This window comes from Scomber scombrus, chromosome 16 (genome assembly GCF_963691925.1).
Source record: "Scomber scombrus chromosome 16, fScoSco1.1, whole genome shotgun sequence".
Classification (NCBI taxonomy): domain Eukaryota; kingdom Metazoa; phylum Chordata; class Actinopteri; order Scombriformes; family Scombridae; genus Scomber; species Scomber scombrus.
Genome location: NC_084985.1, coordinates 16121861 through 16136704, shown reverse-complemented (window position 1 = coordinate 16136704; position 14844 = coordinate 16121861). Strand labels below are relative to the sequence as shown.

Genomic DNA, 14844 nt, shown 5'->3' with positions numbered 1-14844 from the left:
CTGAAAAGTATGTTCATGTATATGCATTCAGTACTTGGTTGGTGCTCCTTTCGCTTGAATATTGCATCAATGCGCGTGGCATGGAGGCTATCAGCCTGTGGCACTGCTGAGGTGTTATGGAAGCCCAAGTTGCTTCGATAGTGGCCTTCAGCTTGTGTCATCTTCCTCTAGACAATACCCCATAGATTTTCTATGGGGTTCAGGTCAGACGATTTTGCTGGCCAATCAAGCATAGTAATTCCATGTTCATTAAACCAGGTATTAGTACTTTTGGCAGTGTGGGCAGGTGCCAAAACCTGCTGGAAAATGAAATCAGCATCCCTTTAAAGCTTGTCAGCAGAAGGAACCATGAAGTGCTCTAAAATGTCCTGGTAGACGGCTGCGTTGACTCTGGACTTGATAAAACACAGTGGACCAACACCAGCAGATGACATGGCTCCCCAAATCATCACTGACTGTGGACACTTCACACTGGACTTAAAACAACTTAGATTCTGTGCCTCTCCTCTTTTCCTCCAGACTCTGGGACCTTGATTTCCAAATGAAATGTAAAATTGACTTTCATCTGAAAAGAGGACTTTGTACCACTGGGCAACAGACCAGTTATTTTTATCCTTAGCCCAGGTAAGACGCTTCTGACGTTGTCTCTGGTTCAGGAGTGGCTTGACAGGACAGTGCGACAGTTGTGGCCCATGTCCTGGATACGTCTATATGTGGTGGCACTGAGTCCAGCCTCAATCCACTCCTTGTGAAGCTCCCCCAATTTTTGAATGGCCTTTCCTTATCAATCCTCTCAAGACTGCGGTTATCCCTGTTGCTTGTGCACCTTTTCCTTCCACACCTTTTCCTTCCACTCAGATACAGCACTCTGTGAACATCCAGCTTCTTTAGCAATGACTTTTTGAGGCTTACCCTCCTTGTGGAGGGTGTCAATGACTGTCTTCTGGACAACTGTCAAGTCAGCAGTCTTCCCTATGATTGTGAAGCCCACTGAACCAGACTGACAGATCATCTAAAGGCTCAGGAAACCTCTGCAGGTGTTTTGAGCTAATAAGCTGATTAGAATGTGACACTGTGAGTCTACATTATTGAACTTTTTCACAATATTCTAATTTTTTGAGACACTGAATTTGGGGTTTTCATTAGCTGTAAGCTATAATCATCAAGATTGAAACGAATAAAGGCTTGAAATATTTCACTTTGTGTGTGATGAATCTATATAATATATGAGTTTCACTTTTTAAACTTAATTACTGAAATTAATGAACTTTTCCACAATATTCTAATTTATTGAGATCCACCTGTATAGTTCCTAAAACAAAACTCCACCTTCTAAACAAATGGTCAGTCTGGAAAAACAGCCTCTGGCCCATCATTTATTACTAGCTTTAACAAATGGTCAGTCTGGAGAAATAGTCTCTGGCCCGTCCTTTATGGCTAACTTTAATCTTTAACCTAAGTAAACGTCTGTTCGAGTGTCACAGGATCTCCCAGGATGTCATAAAATGTCACAAAATATCACAGAACAAAAACCAAGGCAGAACAGACACCTCATTTATCCTACACCTGCTGATTTAATGTGCACCTATTGATTGAGTTTGCTGTATTGTAACCCACAGATGTGAAAAGTAACCAGATGAGAAAGTGTGTGAAACATGTAACCAAATATATATATCAGTTTACATTATTATTATTATCATTATTATTATTATTATTATTATTATTATTATTATTTTAAATGCAGTAAGAGAATGCCAGAACATAATAGTGTATTTTGAAGAAGTGCTAAGGGGAAAATAAGTGTCAGCAGAAAACTTGTGTGTAATATTTAGGGCATGTTTGGCACGTTAGCACGTGGGGATACTATCATGGGAGGAGTTTGTAGGTCTAAAATAAAAAAGGACACCTAAATATGGCATGTTTAGCTCTTTGCTCATAGACCTTGTCTGTGTGTGGAAACTGCTCTACTGCACTCAACTCAGAAGACTCCTGGTGATTTTTGAGACTCTGAAGACATTTTTGAACAACAGAGAAAGCAACATCACAAACACCAGCCAAGTATCGAAGGTATAAAAGAGGGCACCTAATACTGTGTTACATCATTCTGTGCCCGGGTCTGGGGGTTTTCTGACCTCAAATGAAGAGGGGCGGGAACAACCATCTCCATTTTAGAAAACTACAACAGCTGCTGCAGATTTGAATTTACATTTCTCATTCTACATACCGGGAAACTGTTAACGGAAACTTACATCGGGACTCTTGTGCAATGAGCTCGGTCGTCGTGGACCGGGGTTTTTCTCTCCAGACACAATGTTTGAAGTGATGTTGTTGTGACAACTTCTTTAATTTCAGTTCCTTTCTGAGTGTTTTGTTTGCTGCGCACCGCTGACTCGAGACCATGGAACACCCCCGTTTAGCCTGCCAGGTGGGTCAAAACACGCAACTTCTATTTGTTTAATTGTTTTACGGCGCTTTGTGTTGTTTTTTTTTTTTAGAGCAGTGGTTCTCACAATGGGTTCCGGGTTCCTTGAGGGGGTTACCAACAAAAGGCGATTTATTATAGCCTATATATAATTTATTATTATATAAATCGTTAAACGTTAAGTAACACAGTGGCTATTTTGGTCACGAGTTTCATACACTTTCTGTAGCCTAATAAATCATCAAAAGCAGATATCTTATGAGATCTGTCCCAGATCCCCAATCTGGGACAGATGTTTGAGAACCACTGTGATAAATATCAGAGGGTCCTGAGCAATGCAGACAGCAGGGAACAAATGCTAAGTGGGGGACACTAACCATTTGTTCCCCAAATGCTCATAATGCTCTTAATTGTATTAAGAAAAGCAACACTCAGGTGTAACATTGTTTAACCATTGACATTCTTTATCCTTATTTCACCTGGAATAGCCTAGTGGCCTGCAACCTACTGTTATTTTTAGTCTACATAATGTTTTTATAAACCAGACTAACTGACATTTTGAAAGCACAGAGAGACTGAAAACCAACTGGGGAATATTTGGCCAGACATTGCGATAACCTCACAGTCATGAGATAATCACAATATGTGAAATATGTAAAGGTGACAATTAATTGAGAAAACAGATCAAAAGTATTAATTCTCTGGGCTCTTTAATCAATAATCAATAACTGTGCAGTGCAATGAAAATCTCAAGGGGAAGGAATAACATCCCAGGGAGAGCATAGATGATTTCCCCATCTCTGTGTTTGTTGTTGTTACTATTTATATCAGCAACCACGAGGAGGGTAAAGTGTCACTCGGTACCTCAGTTGCTGGGCAAAGATGAGATGTTCATAAACAAGAAGTTACTTTGAATATCAGGTGAAAACCCTGTTAATGCTGACAATCATGAGTTCACTCTATTGGCTACAAGACAATCATGAGCTCATCTTGTAAAAGACAGGACAGTAGTTAGAAAGCTCAGACCAAAGGATGATGTCCACTTATAAGATGTGGTGTCTGTATTGGGAAAGTCAGAGGGAGTCATCATCTGGGGACTATGAATATATGTACAAAACTGTTGACCTTTCGTCTCTCTTGTTGTTCTCACATTTTACCATGATGCACACATATTTGCCTCTACATAGTCCCTCCTCTTTATGATTTTATCATAAAATATTTGCAGAGATTATGTATGATAAATATGCCTCTATATGTGTGAGTAGTGGTAAGATATATGGTCCTGTGAGTACGACCAGTGTTCCTCACTAACATGGATATATGGGCTTGTTTGAACCTCTTAAACGTGAATATGATAACGCATAAAAACACATTTAAGATATGGTGATACATGGATTTGACATAATCATAGGATAATATATGAAACCCAAAACATATTCTTAGCATCTGTCGCTCATGATGAAGGCGAAAAACCTGATCGGCTGTTGAGTTGAGGAAAATTCCTCCATCGCCCCCTCCCATTGGGCGGCCTATTCCAAATTAATGGATTTCCAACAGATGGTTGAATATGCTATTGATGGAGTAGTAACACAACTTCAGATAAAATGTAACATTTTTACACACACCCCTTTTTTTCTGCTAAGGTGTAACCCTGTCACTCTCATAGATCCAATCCCCCATCACCTCTTACCTCTTCGGGGATGGCCACTACTATAGTCCACCCTACAATTCCTGACATGCCAGCATTTATATATATGTTGTTCCCTCTCGGTCGCTCATCGTTATTTGCCTCCTACATGCATATAGCCCGGGCCCGCATTTAATTTGTATTAAAGAAAGAACTCCTGATTTCGTCTCATCCTTCCATCTTGAAGATCATCACAGAAACATCTACTCTCACTAGATCAGAGTGATGCGCCAACTACAGACCGACATTACCATTCATAGAGCCATGCTGCTTGCAACAACACCCACTTTAGAAATCATAACGTTTGGAAACTAGTAAAGCTCTACAATGCTCCATATGATTCTGTGACGACTAAAAGAAAGAAAAAAACCCACACTGAAACCCTGAATTGTGAGATTCCCAAAGATTCCCATCTCTGGTGTGCCTCCAAAACGTTCCGAGATTATGTGTGTTGGAGTAAGTGGATTATTAAACTATTGTTGACAGCACTGAGGAAAGTTGCAAGTTGAACATCCCGTACTGAACGGTTTGGGATAAATAGACGTAGGCCTACTTTTATACCCCTAATGTGCTGCTAACGTCAGGTTGAAGTTGATTACAATGTTGCGAGAACTCATGATACAGTCTGTGGCTTCAATCAATCCGCTTTTAATTGTGGTGTGTTCTCAACTGCAGTGTTGCAGCATTTTGGACAGTTGGAAGTTAGTTTGGATAATGAAATCAGAGAGCATGAACTAAGTTGTCACTGTGACTTCAGATATTAACAGGCAGTTCAATATTGGCTTTTGATGAGGGTGTGTTGGAAAAAGTATGAATATTTTGAGAAATTGGTTCTTCATGGGGTCTATACGTTTGGCAGAAAGTAGGGCATAGGAAAACAGTTCTGTGGATTGTTCATTAACCAGAACATCTTTCTGGAAAGTGATGGCACAGTTGAATAAAAAATGTAATTCACACCATCGGTATTGGGATGAGGGCAGTATCAAGGTTTCCACCTATTATGTGCTTGAGACACACCCCACCCAAATCTACTTTTGAAATAATTATTTTATTATTTAAAAAATAGGTTTGGGTGGCGTTAGCATCCTGTTGAGTGAAAACAGGATGTTTATATCCTGTAGAGGCTCTGGCTGCACTCATTTTCCATAGATGGCATCATAACGGTTTCTCAACCGCAGGCAGACATATTCCATAGATAACATCATAACGGTTCTTCAGTTCCCTTAATCAGTAGACAAGCAGAAGTTTTACTCCCTGACCTGTCTCTGACCTGTCTCTGACCCTCCATCACACATAGAGTTGAACTCTCTCTCTGCCAGTCTCAGCAAACCGCCGAAACAGGAAGTATCAAAACAACCATGTAAAAATAGGAACACACATTGTATGATTTAAGACATCTTACAGTATAATCCTAATTTTTATAACATGTGTTATAAATAATCAGAATAGGTTTGCCAGTACAATATGGATACTTTTTAGTTTTCCTTTTGTACAACTTAATCTTGAATCTGGATCTATTCTGATGCCGGTGCTGAGTTTGTCCCGGTCCTAAAAACCAGAATTGATCAATCCCCAGTTCAGACTGTCTGTTAGAACTCAACATGAAAACATGTCATACAACTCCTATCCAGTACACAAAGCTTTATCCACCAAACTTGTCATTGATGCTGTGCCGGAGAAGAATTGTGTGACGCCTTGATGTCCTACCATTAAATGCCGTCATAGTCACTGTGCTAACATGATTTGTGGTGTTGGGTGTGAACAGCCTCCTTGATCTTTCTTTGGTTGATCTTTTAACCTCTTTGTCAATCAAGCTATGTGATGTTCTTGCATGCAAGGCGAAAAAATGCTTATCTCCATCTTTGAAGGAGATGCAGTGCAGACCAAACTGCAACAGTCAAGCCAAAGTAAGTGACAGGGAAAACCAAACTCTACTACCGTCATCACTGAATCTCCTGCTATGCTATTTATGCCCATGTGAGTATGATTGGTCTGTGATTATCTTAAAGACCCAAAGATGAGACAAAACAAGGAGTTCTCTTCAATGCAAGCTTAAGCTACATGCATGAGTCAAATGGCGATGTACAAACAGAATGGACCAGCTTATGGCATGCCAGCTGTTCTCCATCACATAAGGCGGGGTAGCAAAAACAAAAAATGATCTGGGGGCTGTCCAAGTATCCGAACATGTTACTGCCCTTTTCATCAAGCTTTGGAGACATTTGACCTCAAGCCTCTCTCTCACTTAGTGATAACAATACTGTATGCTATATATGGAGGATAGTTATAAAAAAGCATACTAACAGCCGGCGATGTTATAGAGACAGAAGTGTAATGTAGAGCTTTACCGGGGGGCTGCTCTGTTATATAATACCAGAAAAACTGTTCCAATGCCCATTTGAAGTGAACATGAACAAGATTTGCAGATGGATACTGTCCAAATCTTGACGCATTTAACAGAAAACTTCCTGACTTTGACTTCCTTTCTGACTTCCTGATGTAATTTTTCTTCCCCTTCCTTTTCTTGTTGCAGGTGTGCCACGCTGAGTTTAAGAGTTTTTTTAATTTAAAAAAACATTTGCTCTTCAGGGAACATCACCAGGTGGGCATTAAACTTGATGTAGATTTAAATTAGTTAATTTAAGCTTATTTTGGTTAGCACAAAATTCAAACTCTGAACCATTCAACAGGTTAGATTAAAAACAAAGATTTGGGTAATAAAGCCATATCCCTATTAGCCACTGTGTAATTTAGAATTAATGACAACATATGCATGGGGACATTTCACTTTCTATTTTTATGATTTTCTTTTGTGAGGTGATAACCACCAGATTTCAAAATACACTCAGTGGTGTGTTAGTGTACTTTTGTTAATACTCTTATAATCAGCATTAGATGTTATCTGGATAAGTGAGTTAAAGCTACATGTTAGCTCTGGACCAGGAAATGGAAAGACTGTACTGTTAACTGTCTAGTCATGAATAGACCTGCATCAGAGATTTCTGTTGCTGTGTTTGCCTCAACATTAATAAACCACTCTGCATGTTTCCTTCTTTATCTACAGAAAATGAGAGAAGTCTTCCAGAAAGGTAATTCTTATTTTTTTACCTGTCCTTTTTGTGTACATTTACCTTTATTTTTTTCTGAATGCTAATATTCAGACATTATGTCCACTTCATTATCTTTAAGTTCCTGTAAAACATTGACTTGTAACATCTACTTCTTTTTTAAAAACCTGTTTTTAGATGTGTTCAAGACTTCTGGTAAGCATGCATCTTCTCCTACCTTTTTTGTTAGTGTTGAAGGTTCTCTTTTGTGTTTTCTGTTTGCATTTAGTGTTACTCACCCTTCAGACCTAACAGACATTTTGAATATATTTATTAGCCGATAAAACATTTGCAAAGTAGATTTAATTTTTTTTTTGAGAGCAGTGTTGTTTACTTGCCTTTTCCTGGGGTCTTGCTGAATTTCTTGGTGCATTACTGTGTAATTTAAGACAATTCGCAAGAATTTTCAGTCACCCATGACATGTGTTTATGTGTGGGTTTATGTTCCTGTGTGTCATCATGTACACAGGAGAACAAAATGTTATGGCTATAACCTCTGTTTCCTGAAGGAAAGGAATGAGGTACAAAACGTGTGCTGTTCTTCCATTACAAAGTACCAGCTCAATTTGGGTACTTATCTAGATTTCGTTATCCATTACAGTTAGTCCCCCTTCAGTGTAGGCAAAGTTTGCAGTGGTGACTTTTGCTGATTGTTCAAATACACACAGTGCAACTGCTGCAAACTGTGTACTGCGTCATTCGTAAAAATAAGGACTCGTGTATTGATTTAGGACCAGATGAGGGTAAGGGAGGACATTTCTCCTCGCAAATCTGTGTTTTTTCCTTGTGTGAATGCTGTGTTTCAAGCATGGTGTAGTGTAAATGTTTCATTAGAACGTTGCATTACTATTCAATCATGGTAGTTGCATTTGGTAAAGGCTATACTCAAGATTGAGAAATGGTTAAGAATGAACAGTGTTTGGTTAACACCTGCTGAGTTAATGTGATTTAATATGCTCTTACTGATTGAATTCACTACACTGTAACCCATAGATGTAACCAGACCAAAAAAAAGATGTGTGAAACATGTCAACAAATATACTTATTTTAACATTATTCTCAAGAAAATCCAGTAAGAGGAAAAACACAACATAATGGTATATTTTAAGGTTGAAACATTGTTAAAAAAAAATCAATATCAGAAAGATTGAAACATGATGTTGTTTTTTGAAGAAGGGATTTTGTTTTAAAAGGAAAAAATCAAGGCAAAGGGTTTGGCAGTAGTGGTGTTGGCAGAAAGTTTGTGTGTAAAACAAAAAAGGAGGCCAGTAGAGGAGAAAAGAGAGGGCCGGTATAGGCCAAAGAGGGGATGATATGTCTTGTGTAGCAGAGAGCTTGTACGAACAGGGACTAGCGTCAAGGCCAGGCGTTGAGATAAGCGCCAGGTGCAGAGCCTATTACAAGAGTGAGACAGGGCACAAGTGTGTTCAAAGTTTCCATAAGTTCCACTTCACATTTTAGTTAATACAACACAACAAATCTTGTGAAAATAAGTGTTTCTATCATAACTACAGATCAGATTATGAGGTCGTTTCATATATTATTTTGACAAGACATGTTTACTTGAGTATGATACCAAACATTCAGTATTTGGAATCCATATATAAAATTAATAATTATGTCCATTACACTACCTGTCAATTAGAAGTGTAGTATTGAAGTATCACAGGATGTCCTGTGAAGCTCAACTGTTATCATTTTTTATTTTACTTATATGTTTTCTCTACAGCCAAAATTCCTTGTATTGTTGTTGCGGGTTCAGGAGTCACATATAAAATCAAGCAACCCATCATAGGTGAGTAGAGCGTCTTTAGGTGCACGTGACATACAATACAGATATGACAAATCTTGAAATCTATATTGAAAAAGGTTTGCACACCTTATCATCAATGCTAAAGAATAAAATGAAAGTATTCTCTGTACTTGTTTTTATGACTTTTATAAATGTTTGATCATACATGTTTTTGATGTGTGTAATTTGGACTCGAATCGCAGCTTTCTCATTAATAGAAATGTAAAGATCACCTGTGAGATGATGTACAGTGCTGCTGCAGATATGAAAAGTTCAACATGTTAGGAGTAACTTTTCTGTATTTTTCCTAGGCCTGTCTATGCTGACTGTGTGCTTCAGTCCAGAGTCGTCAACCTTTTTTTACCTTTGCCATATCTGTGAGGAAAAGTGTCATTCAGACAATATATTAAAACACCTCTCCTCTGGTGACCACAGCTTCAACTACTTTGTGAGTGCCTAACGGCATTAAAAACTGAGCCCATGTTTAAAATTGGGAAGTACAATTAGTAAAATGTATTATATTTTTTTTAATTTTAGAACTATGCTGACCCAAATGTGCTGAGTTTCAGCTGGACGCCCAGCAATAATATGAATCTCATTCTAAGCACTCGGATCAAAAATGCAGTTGCTAGAAGAGGGCCTGAACAGCTCCAGGTTTGTACCTAATGGAAATTGTGGAGTATAATTTTTGAGGATAGTTACTAACAATGCATAAGGTTGTATTTGATATAAGGGTATTTGTTGGTTGACTATTAATTGCTAATGATAATCAAAACCAATGATGTTGTGTTAAATGTTAAATGTGTGTGATTCTGCATCTACTGAGTGTATAAGTACTTTATGATTGAATAAGCATAAAAACCATAATATATGTGATTATATATATACCACACTTTTATTATCATTTTTATTATTATAGAAAAAGAATGCAGTAAGAAAAGTAATTGGGTAATATTGAAATTGAAGTAACTGTGGTAAACAGCAGCTGTGGGTAATATTGGGTAGCACTGAGTGAGGATAACAGAACTCGAGGCCGGGGGGGCTTTTTGCAGGGGTCAGCAATATTGACAGTATAAAAGGGACCCCATTTTTTAGTTCTTTGTGTCATTTATGCATAGATTCTGTCTGTGTGTTGTGGCTCCGGGTTGTGGCTCCGGCTGTCGACAATAAAACTCTAACTGCATTCAGTTGGACGACTCCTGGTGATTCCTGATTGAATCTTTTTGGGACTTCAACATTTTTTGAACAACAAAATACTTATCAATAATTAGACACGACAAAATGTATATTTTAAAGTAGGGTTACAGGTTAGAAGTTGCACCAGGTCAGAGTTTTAAAGGTGGGGTGTGTTCTCTTAAGGTGTCTGCTCTGCACACAATGTTCATGTCTTATAGGTTAAATCTTCATATGGCAGCAAAAGTGTGTGAAACCTCTACATTTGTCATGCTACACTTTATGTTTTTTTTGGGGTGGTAGTATTTTTAAATAATAGAGGTAGTTAATTTGTTTACACCTTTTTTTGTCTCTGTAGTTTTTGGATTTGCCTGAAAAGCTGTTAGAAAAGTGTAAAACAAGTACCTACTCTGAAGGTATGTCATCCTAAGATTTTGCCACAAAATATTTGTTTAAGAACTTTATTAAATTGTGTGTTAATGAAAGTGATCTGATGCTTCTTCCCACAGTGATGCACTTTTTCAGTGAAAATGAAAAGCTTCTCAAGCTGCTCGAAGGTGTGTGCACTTTTTTTCTCAGGATAAAAAAGGTTAAAGTTTCAGAATTCAATAAACAGTTCAATCCATCCCTTTCCCAAAAGTCAAACATTGTTTTGGCCCTTTGATGTAATCACTATTTGTATTAATCACTCCAACCAACTAATATATGTATGCTGAGGTTCAAAGACCATTCTTTACCTTGGAAACCACAGCCAAGAAAACAATCTCACCACAAAGTCCATTGAGTAGCTGTTCTGGAGCTTTCAACCATATCATGTGTATGATCTATGTTTGCTTAAAAACCTCTGCTTTTAAGCCAATGTGGATGAGAAGTCTAAAAGTAATCAGAAAAGATGTACATTTGAACATCTGCTATTCAGTGACAACTGAGAAAACTTAATCTGCTCATGAAAATCATGTGATATCATCCAAAGCTCCAAAGTGGCTAATAAAGTGAGACTCTCAATCTATATCTGTATTCATATCTTACATCCACTCTCCTCCTTCAGTCTACGCTCCTTCGCTTGTGCCTTATTTCCTTTCTAGCTGGCAGGCCAAAGAGGAAGATGATACAAACTTACCAAAAAGATGGCAACAGGAAGCATCCACTTCTCGGTCAGTAAATGTACACACTGTAACATGACACCCGATTGAACAAAACAGCATTTCTTTCGTTTGAATTAAAGCAAAATTCAGTTTTCTTTTTGTACTAAAGTTTCTTCCCCTGTCGTAGGCATGCAGCACCTTGTTGAATGCATTTGTGTTGGACACACTGGGAGGAGCCAGTTCCTCTGCACGCTCTGCAACCTAACTTTGGCTGCCTCCATGATCATCAAACATGTCCTGAGCTTTGACCACGTCTTCTGTTACTTTGTAAGTAGCCATGACACCATTGAGAATATTATTAAAACATATGTTGCCACACAATCTTAAAGAGGTCTAATGAGGCAAAAATAAACATAACATCTGTCATGGTGGGCATGGTTACATTGAATACTTTATTAATCCCAAAGGGGAATTGCTGTGTTACAGCAGCTAATTCACATAAATCACAAAAAATAGATGTGTTGTGGGTGAGAAACAAATACAATGAAGATGCAATATGATATGCAATAACTAAAACTGACTAAATAAAATCAAAAAATATGTGCTTGAATAAAATAAAAATAGAATAGAGAGAAGGGACTGTGTGCTGAATATACATGAACGTCACTGCGAACACCACATCTGTGGTGTATGTGACAACTAATGTACAAAGACCTTGCTCAACACCAGAGGATTTTTAAGACTTCTTTACACCGTTTGGGTAAAATAATTCTGTCCCTCCTCAGCCTAACAGTATTGATTGTGACTCTGATAACTTTTACAATTTGCACCACACTATTGGTAATGTTGTTGTTGGGCAAACGTAATTCATATCGGTTTTAATTTGTGCAGAAAGCGTGGCACCCCTCCACTTTGCTGTCAAAGGAATGCTACACTTTTGACAACTCCTTTGCCTCAGATATGCTTAATTTTGCAAGGCAGACACTGGAAATTCATGGAACTGAAAATGCTGATATAAAGGTAATGGAGCTTATTTTACTGCATGCACAGTCTAATAAGTGCACTTGTTTCAGTATGCCCTAACTGATGCTTTTCTTTGTATTCATGTGATGTGACACTGTGTGGCTTTGTCTTAATAGCAAGTGAATCTGGAGCCTGATGTATTCACATCAGTAAACTTCTCCTGTTATGCAGAAGGTTGGTATTTTAGTTGATATGCTGTATTTCTCTTAGCGTAGTGGATTAATGGAAACTATGATGTGTTTATTAATTCAGCCTATGGTGACTTTTAGCTTTGAAGAAACTGGAAGCCATCACAAAGGGAAACATGGAGGGCAGCTTGGTTACAAGCATCACACCGGGGAAGAAGCTTGGTGTGTATTATTTCATTGCTGACTAGTTGGAGTTTTTCCAGTGGACCAATTATCTTGTTTGGGACTTATCTTACATTGAGATAGTTAGACAAATTGTTTTTCCCATTTTCTCTTCAAAAAGTTCCAATTGAAAGACAAAAATTAAACTAATTGTAAAATTTTGTTTGCGAATTGCACTTAAATGTTGTGAAAGCAGGCTCAAACAGCCCCTTTTGCAGAACGGATGATGTATATTCGTATCAAACTGTTAAACTAATGTCAGCTGTTGCCATGGAAATGTTAAATACTTGTAACTCTCAAACCAGTGTCAATATCATTTGACTTTTCTGATTGTCCATTTTAATCCAAATAATTACCACTGAATGAAGTAGGACTTTGTTTTTCCTTTTGTAGAGCTCTCTACTGCATCAGTGAAGCCTGCGATGACGCCTGTAAGACTGCGTTGTCAGGTGAAGACATTTATTTCACTACAGTATCCTGAATATTGTTACTGTATCAACTATAATCCATGTTGTGAGGAACAAGCTTGTCTAATACACTGCTGGATTTTTCATTAGTTTCACCCTTGTGTCTTATGACAGGACTGCAACATGATCTTTATAAGTCCCCATCAGTATTTCCAGCACGTGTTTCAGGGGGAACACCAACAGGTAAATCAACATTTTCATATATTACAACAGAAAGTCATCAGGATTTATTATTCATGATGTGCTACAAAATATGACCTTACATGAGATCTTTTTGTAATGTTCTTCCCCAGGCGTTGAAGAGATTATTTGGCAAAGGTATCGTTCACTTTTCTCATTTCCTGTATTTTGTGTGATGTGACAGTGATTATAAATGTGCTACAGTGTTTACTGATGTCATTCTTACTTACAGCTAATGAAGAATATGGTTTCAACCAAACAGGTACATTTTTCTCCTTCTTTTAAAACACGATGAAACACTTTATTAGTTTAAAACAATACAGGGAGTAATGTTGGTCAAAAGGTCTGAAACTAATCATCGTGCTGATGCAGCATCACACACCGAGCTTTGCATTTTAAATTCATTAATTTTGTCTCAATGATTAATGGTATGAACATTTCCAGAAATTGACTAGTGTTCATCTGAATAATCTCTGCTAAATATGGGAAAATGGGGCACAAAGTCGAAGTTGATTTTATAAAGTTGTTCATGTATTAGTTTCTCTTTACCCTCTTTTCTGTCAGAGTGTGCAGGTTGGAAACCCTATATGAGCTTATACAGTTACCTCAAAAATAAGTCAAGGGAAGAACGCCCAGTTGTCGGTGAGCTACCCACTTGTTGTCGTTTAAGTATTAATATAAATAACAACAATGTGTAATTTCATACTACTTTTTTGGTATTTGCTTGTGTGTTTAGGCGTGTCCCTGGTTGTGACCTGTATCAGCACTCAGGATCAGTCTGAACCTATTTATGTGTGCTTTGCTTGTGAGGCCAGTTTCTCTGAGTCATGTATCATAAAACACATGGACTCTCGAAAACATCTCATACACACAATGGTGAGCTTTTATTAAAGTTATTTCTTCAAATGATTTGTGTTGACCACAGTAATGTCCAAGCAATTTAAATGATGTTGAAGCTGTAACACAAATTTGTGTGTATTTGCAACTGATGTGTATGTGTCGTTGTTGTCATACATTTATATTACATATCCAGGTAATTATATTCAGTCTGTAGTTTGAGACTGCCTTAAACACATGATAAAGTGTTGGGTAAAACAATGAAGTAGTGAAAACATTAATGCAATGGCCATCTCTTGCCCTTATTTTTTAGTTCTACCAGAATCCCTGGCAGCTGCCGTTTGGCTGGAAGGACCATCTGGATGTGGAAGCCATGAGATCAGCGGTGTGCGAGGAGGAGAGCAAAAAAGAAGGCAGTCACATGATGAAGGTAAAAGACCAATTCACAGAACACAAACATACTTTTTTTCTCTACTAACATGTTCACTTTGGTTCAGAGATGTACACAAGTGATTTTAACAGATACATAGCACGCTGTTAACACCGTTCTTTTCTCAGATACTTGATGTCCCTATCTGGGTGTTGAATGACCTCAGCCCACCTATTTACAGCAAAGGTGGGTAAACTTAATCAAAGCTAGTTAGGTACAAACGTGCTGTATCTTTTTCTCTTGTTTTAATTAGAACATCTTGTGTTTTGAGATGTCATCAATTAATGCCAA

The 14844-nt window shown here is 37.9% G+C and overlaps 1 protein-coding gene across 3 annotated transcripts in view; it reads left to right on the top strand.

The window, feature by feature from the left end:
* Positions 1-1981: 1981 nt before the first annotated feature.
* Positions 1982-14844, top strand: part of LOC133995859 (uncharacterized) — a 35953-nt gene continuing 23090 nt past the window's right edge. Inside the window, exons 1-23 of one of the 3 annotated variants that reach the window (XM_062435366.1) lie at positions 1982-2067; positions 2353-2425; positions 6643-6711; positions 7174-7198; positions 7355-7372; positions 8946-9011; positions 9320-9456; positions 9546-9662; positions 10540-10597; positions 10691-10738; positions 11267-11335; positions 11454-11593; positions 12158-12286; positions 12406-12463; positions 12559-12639; positions 13033-13088; positions 13221-13289; positions 13400-13424; positions 13519-13548; positions 13851-13928; positions 14023-14162; positions 14437-14553; positions 14682-14739. In XM_062435366.1, the coding sequence (XP_062291350.1) occupies positions 2399-2425; positions 6643-6711; positions 7174-7198; positions 7355-7372; positions 8946-9011; positions 9320-9456; positions 9546-9662; positions 10540-10597; positions 10691-10738; positions 11267-11335; positions 11454-11593; positions 12158-12286; positions 12406-12463; positions 12559-12639; positions 13033-13088; positions 13221-13289; positions 13400-13424; positions 13519-13548; positions 13851-13928; positions 14023-14162; positions 14437-14553; positions 14682-14739 (1615 nt within the window). In that variant the 5' untranslated portion in view covers positions 1982-2067; positions 2353-2398. Of the gene's footprint in view, positions 2068-2091; positions 2426-6642; positions 6712-7173; positions 7199-7354; positions 7373-8945; positions 9012-9319; positions 9457-9545; positions 9663-10539; positions 10598-10690; positions 10739-11266; positions 11336-11453; positions 11594-12157; positions 12287-12405; positions 12464-12558; positions 12640-13032; positions 13089-13220; positions 13290-13399; positions 13425-13518; positions 13549-13850; positions 13929-14022; positions 14163-14436; positions 14554-14681; positions 14740-14844 lie in introns of those variants that run through there. The other 2 variants (XM_062435365.1, XM_062435367.1) reach the window with 2 other exon arrangements.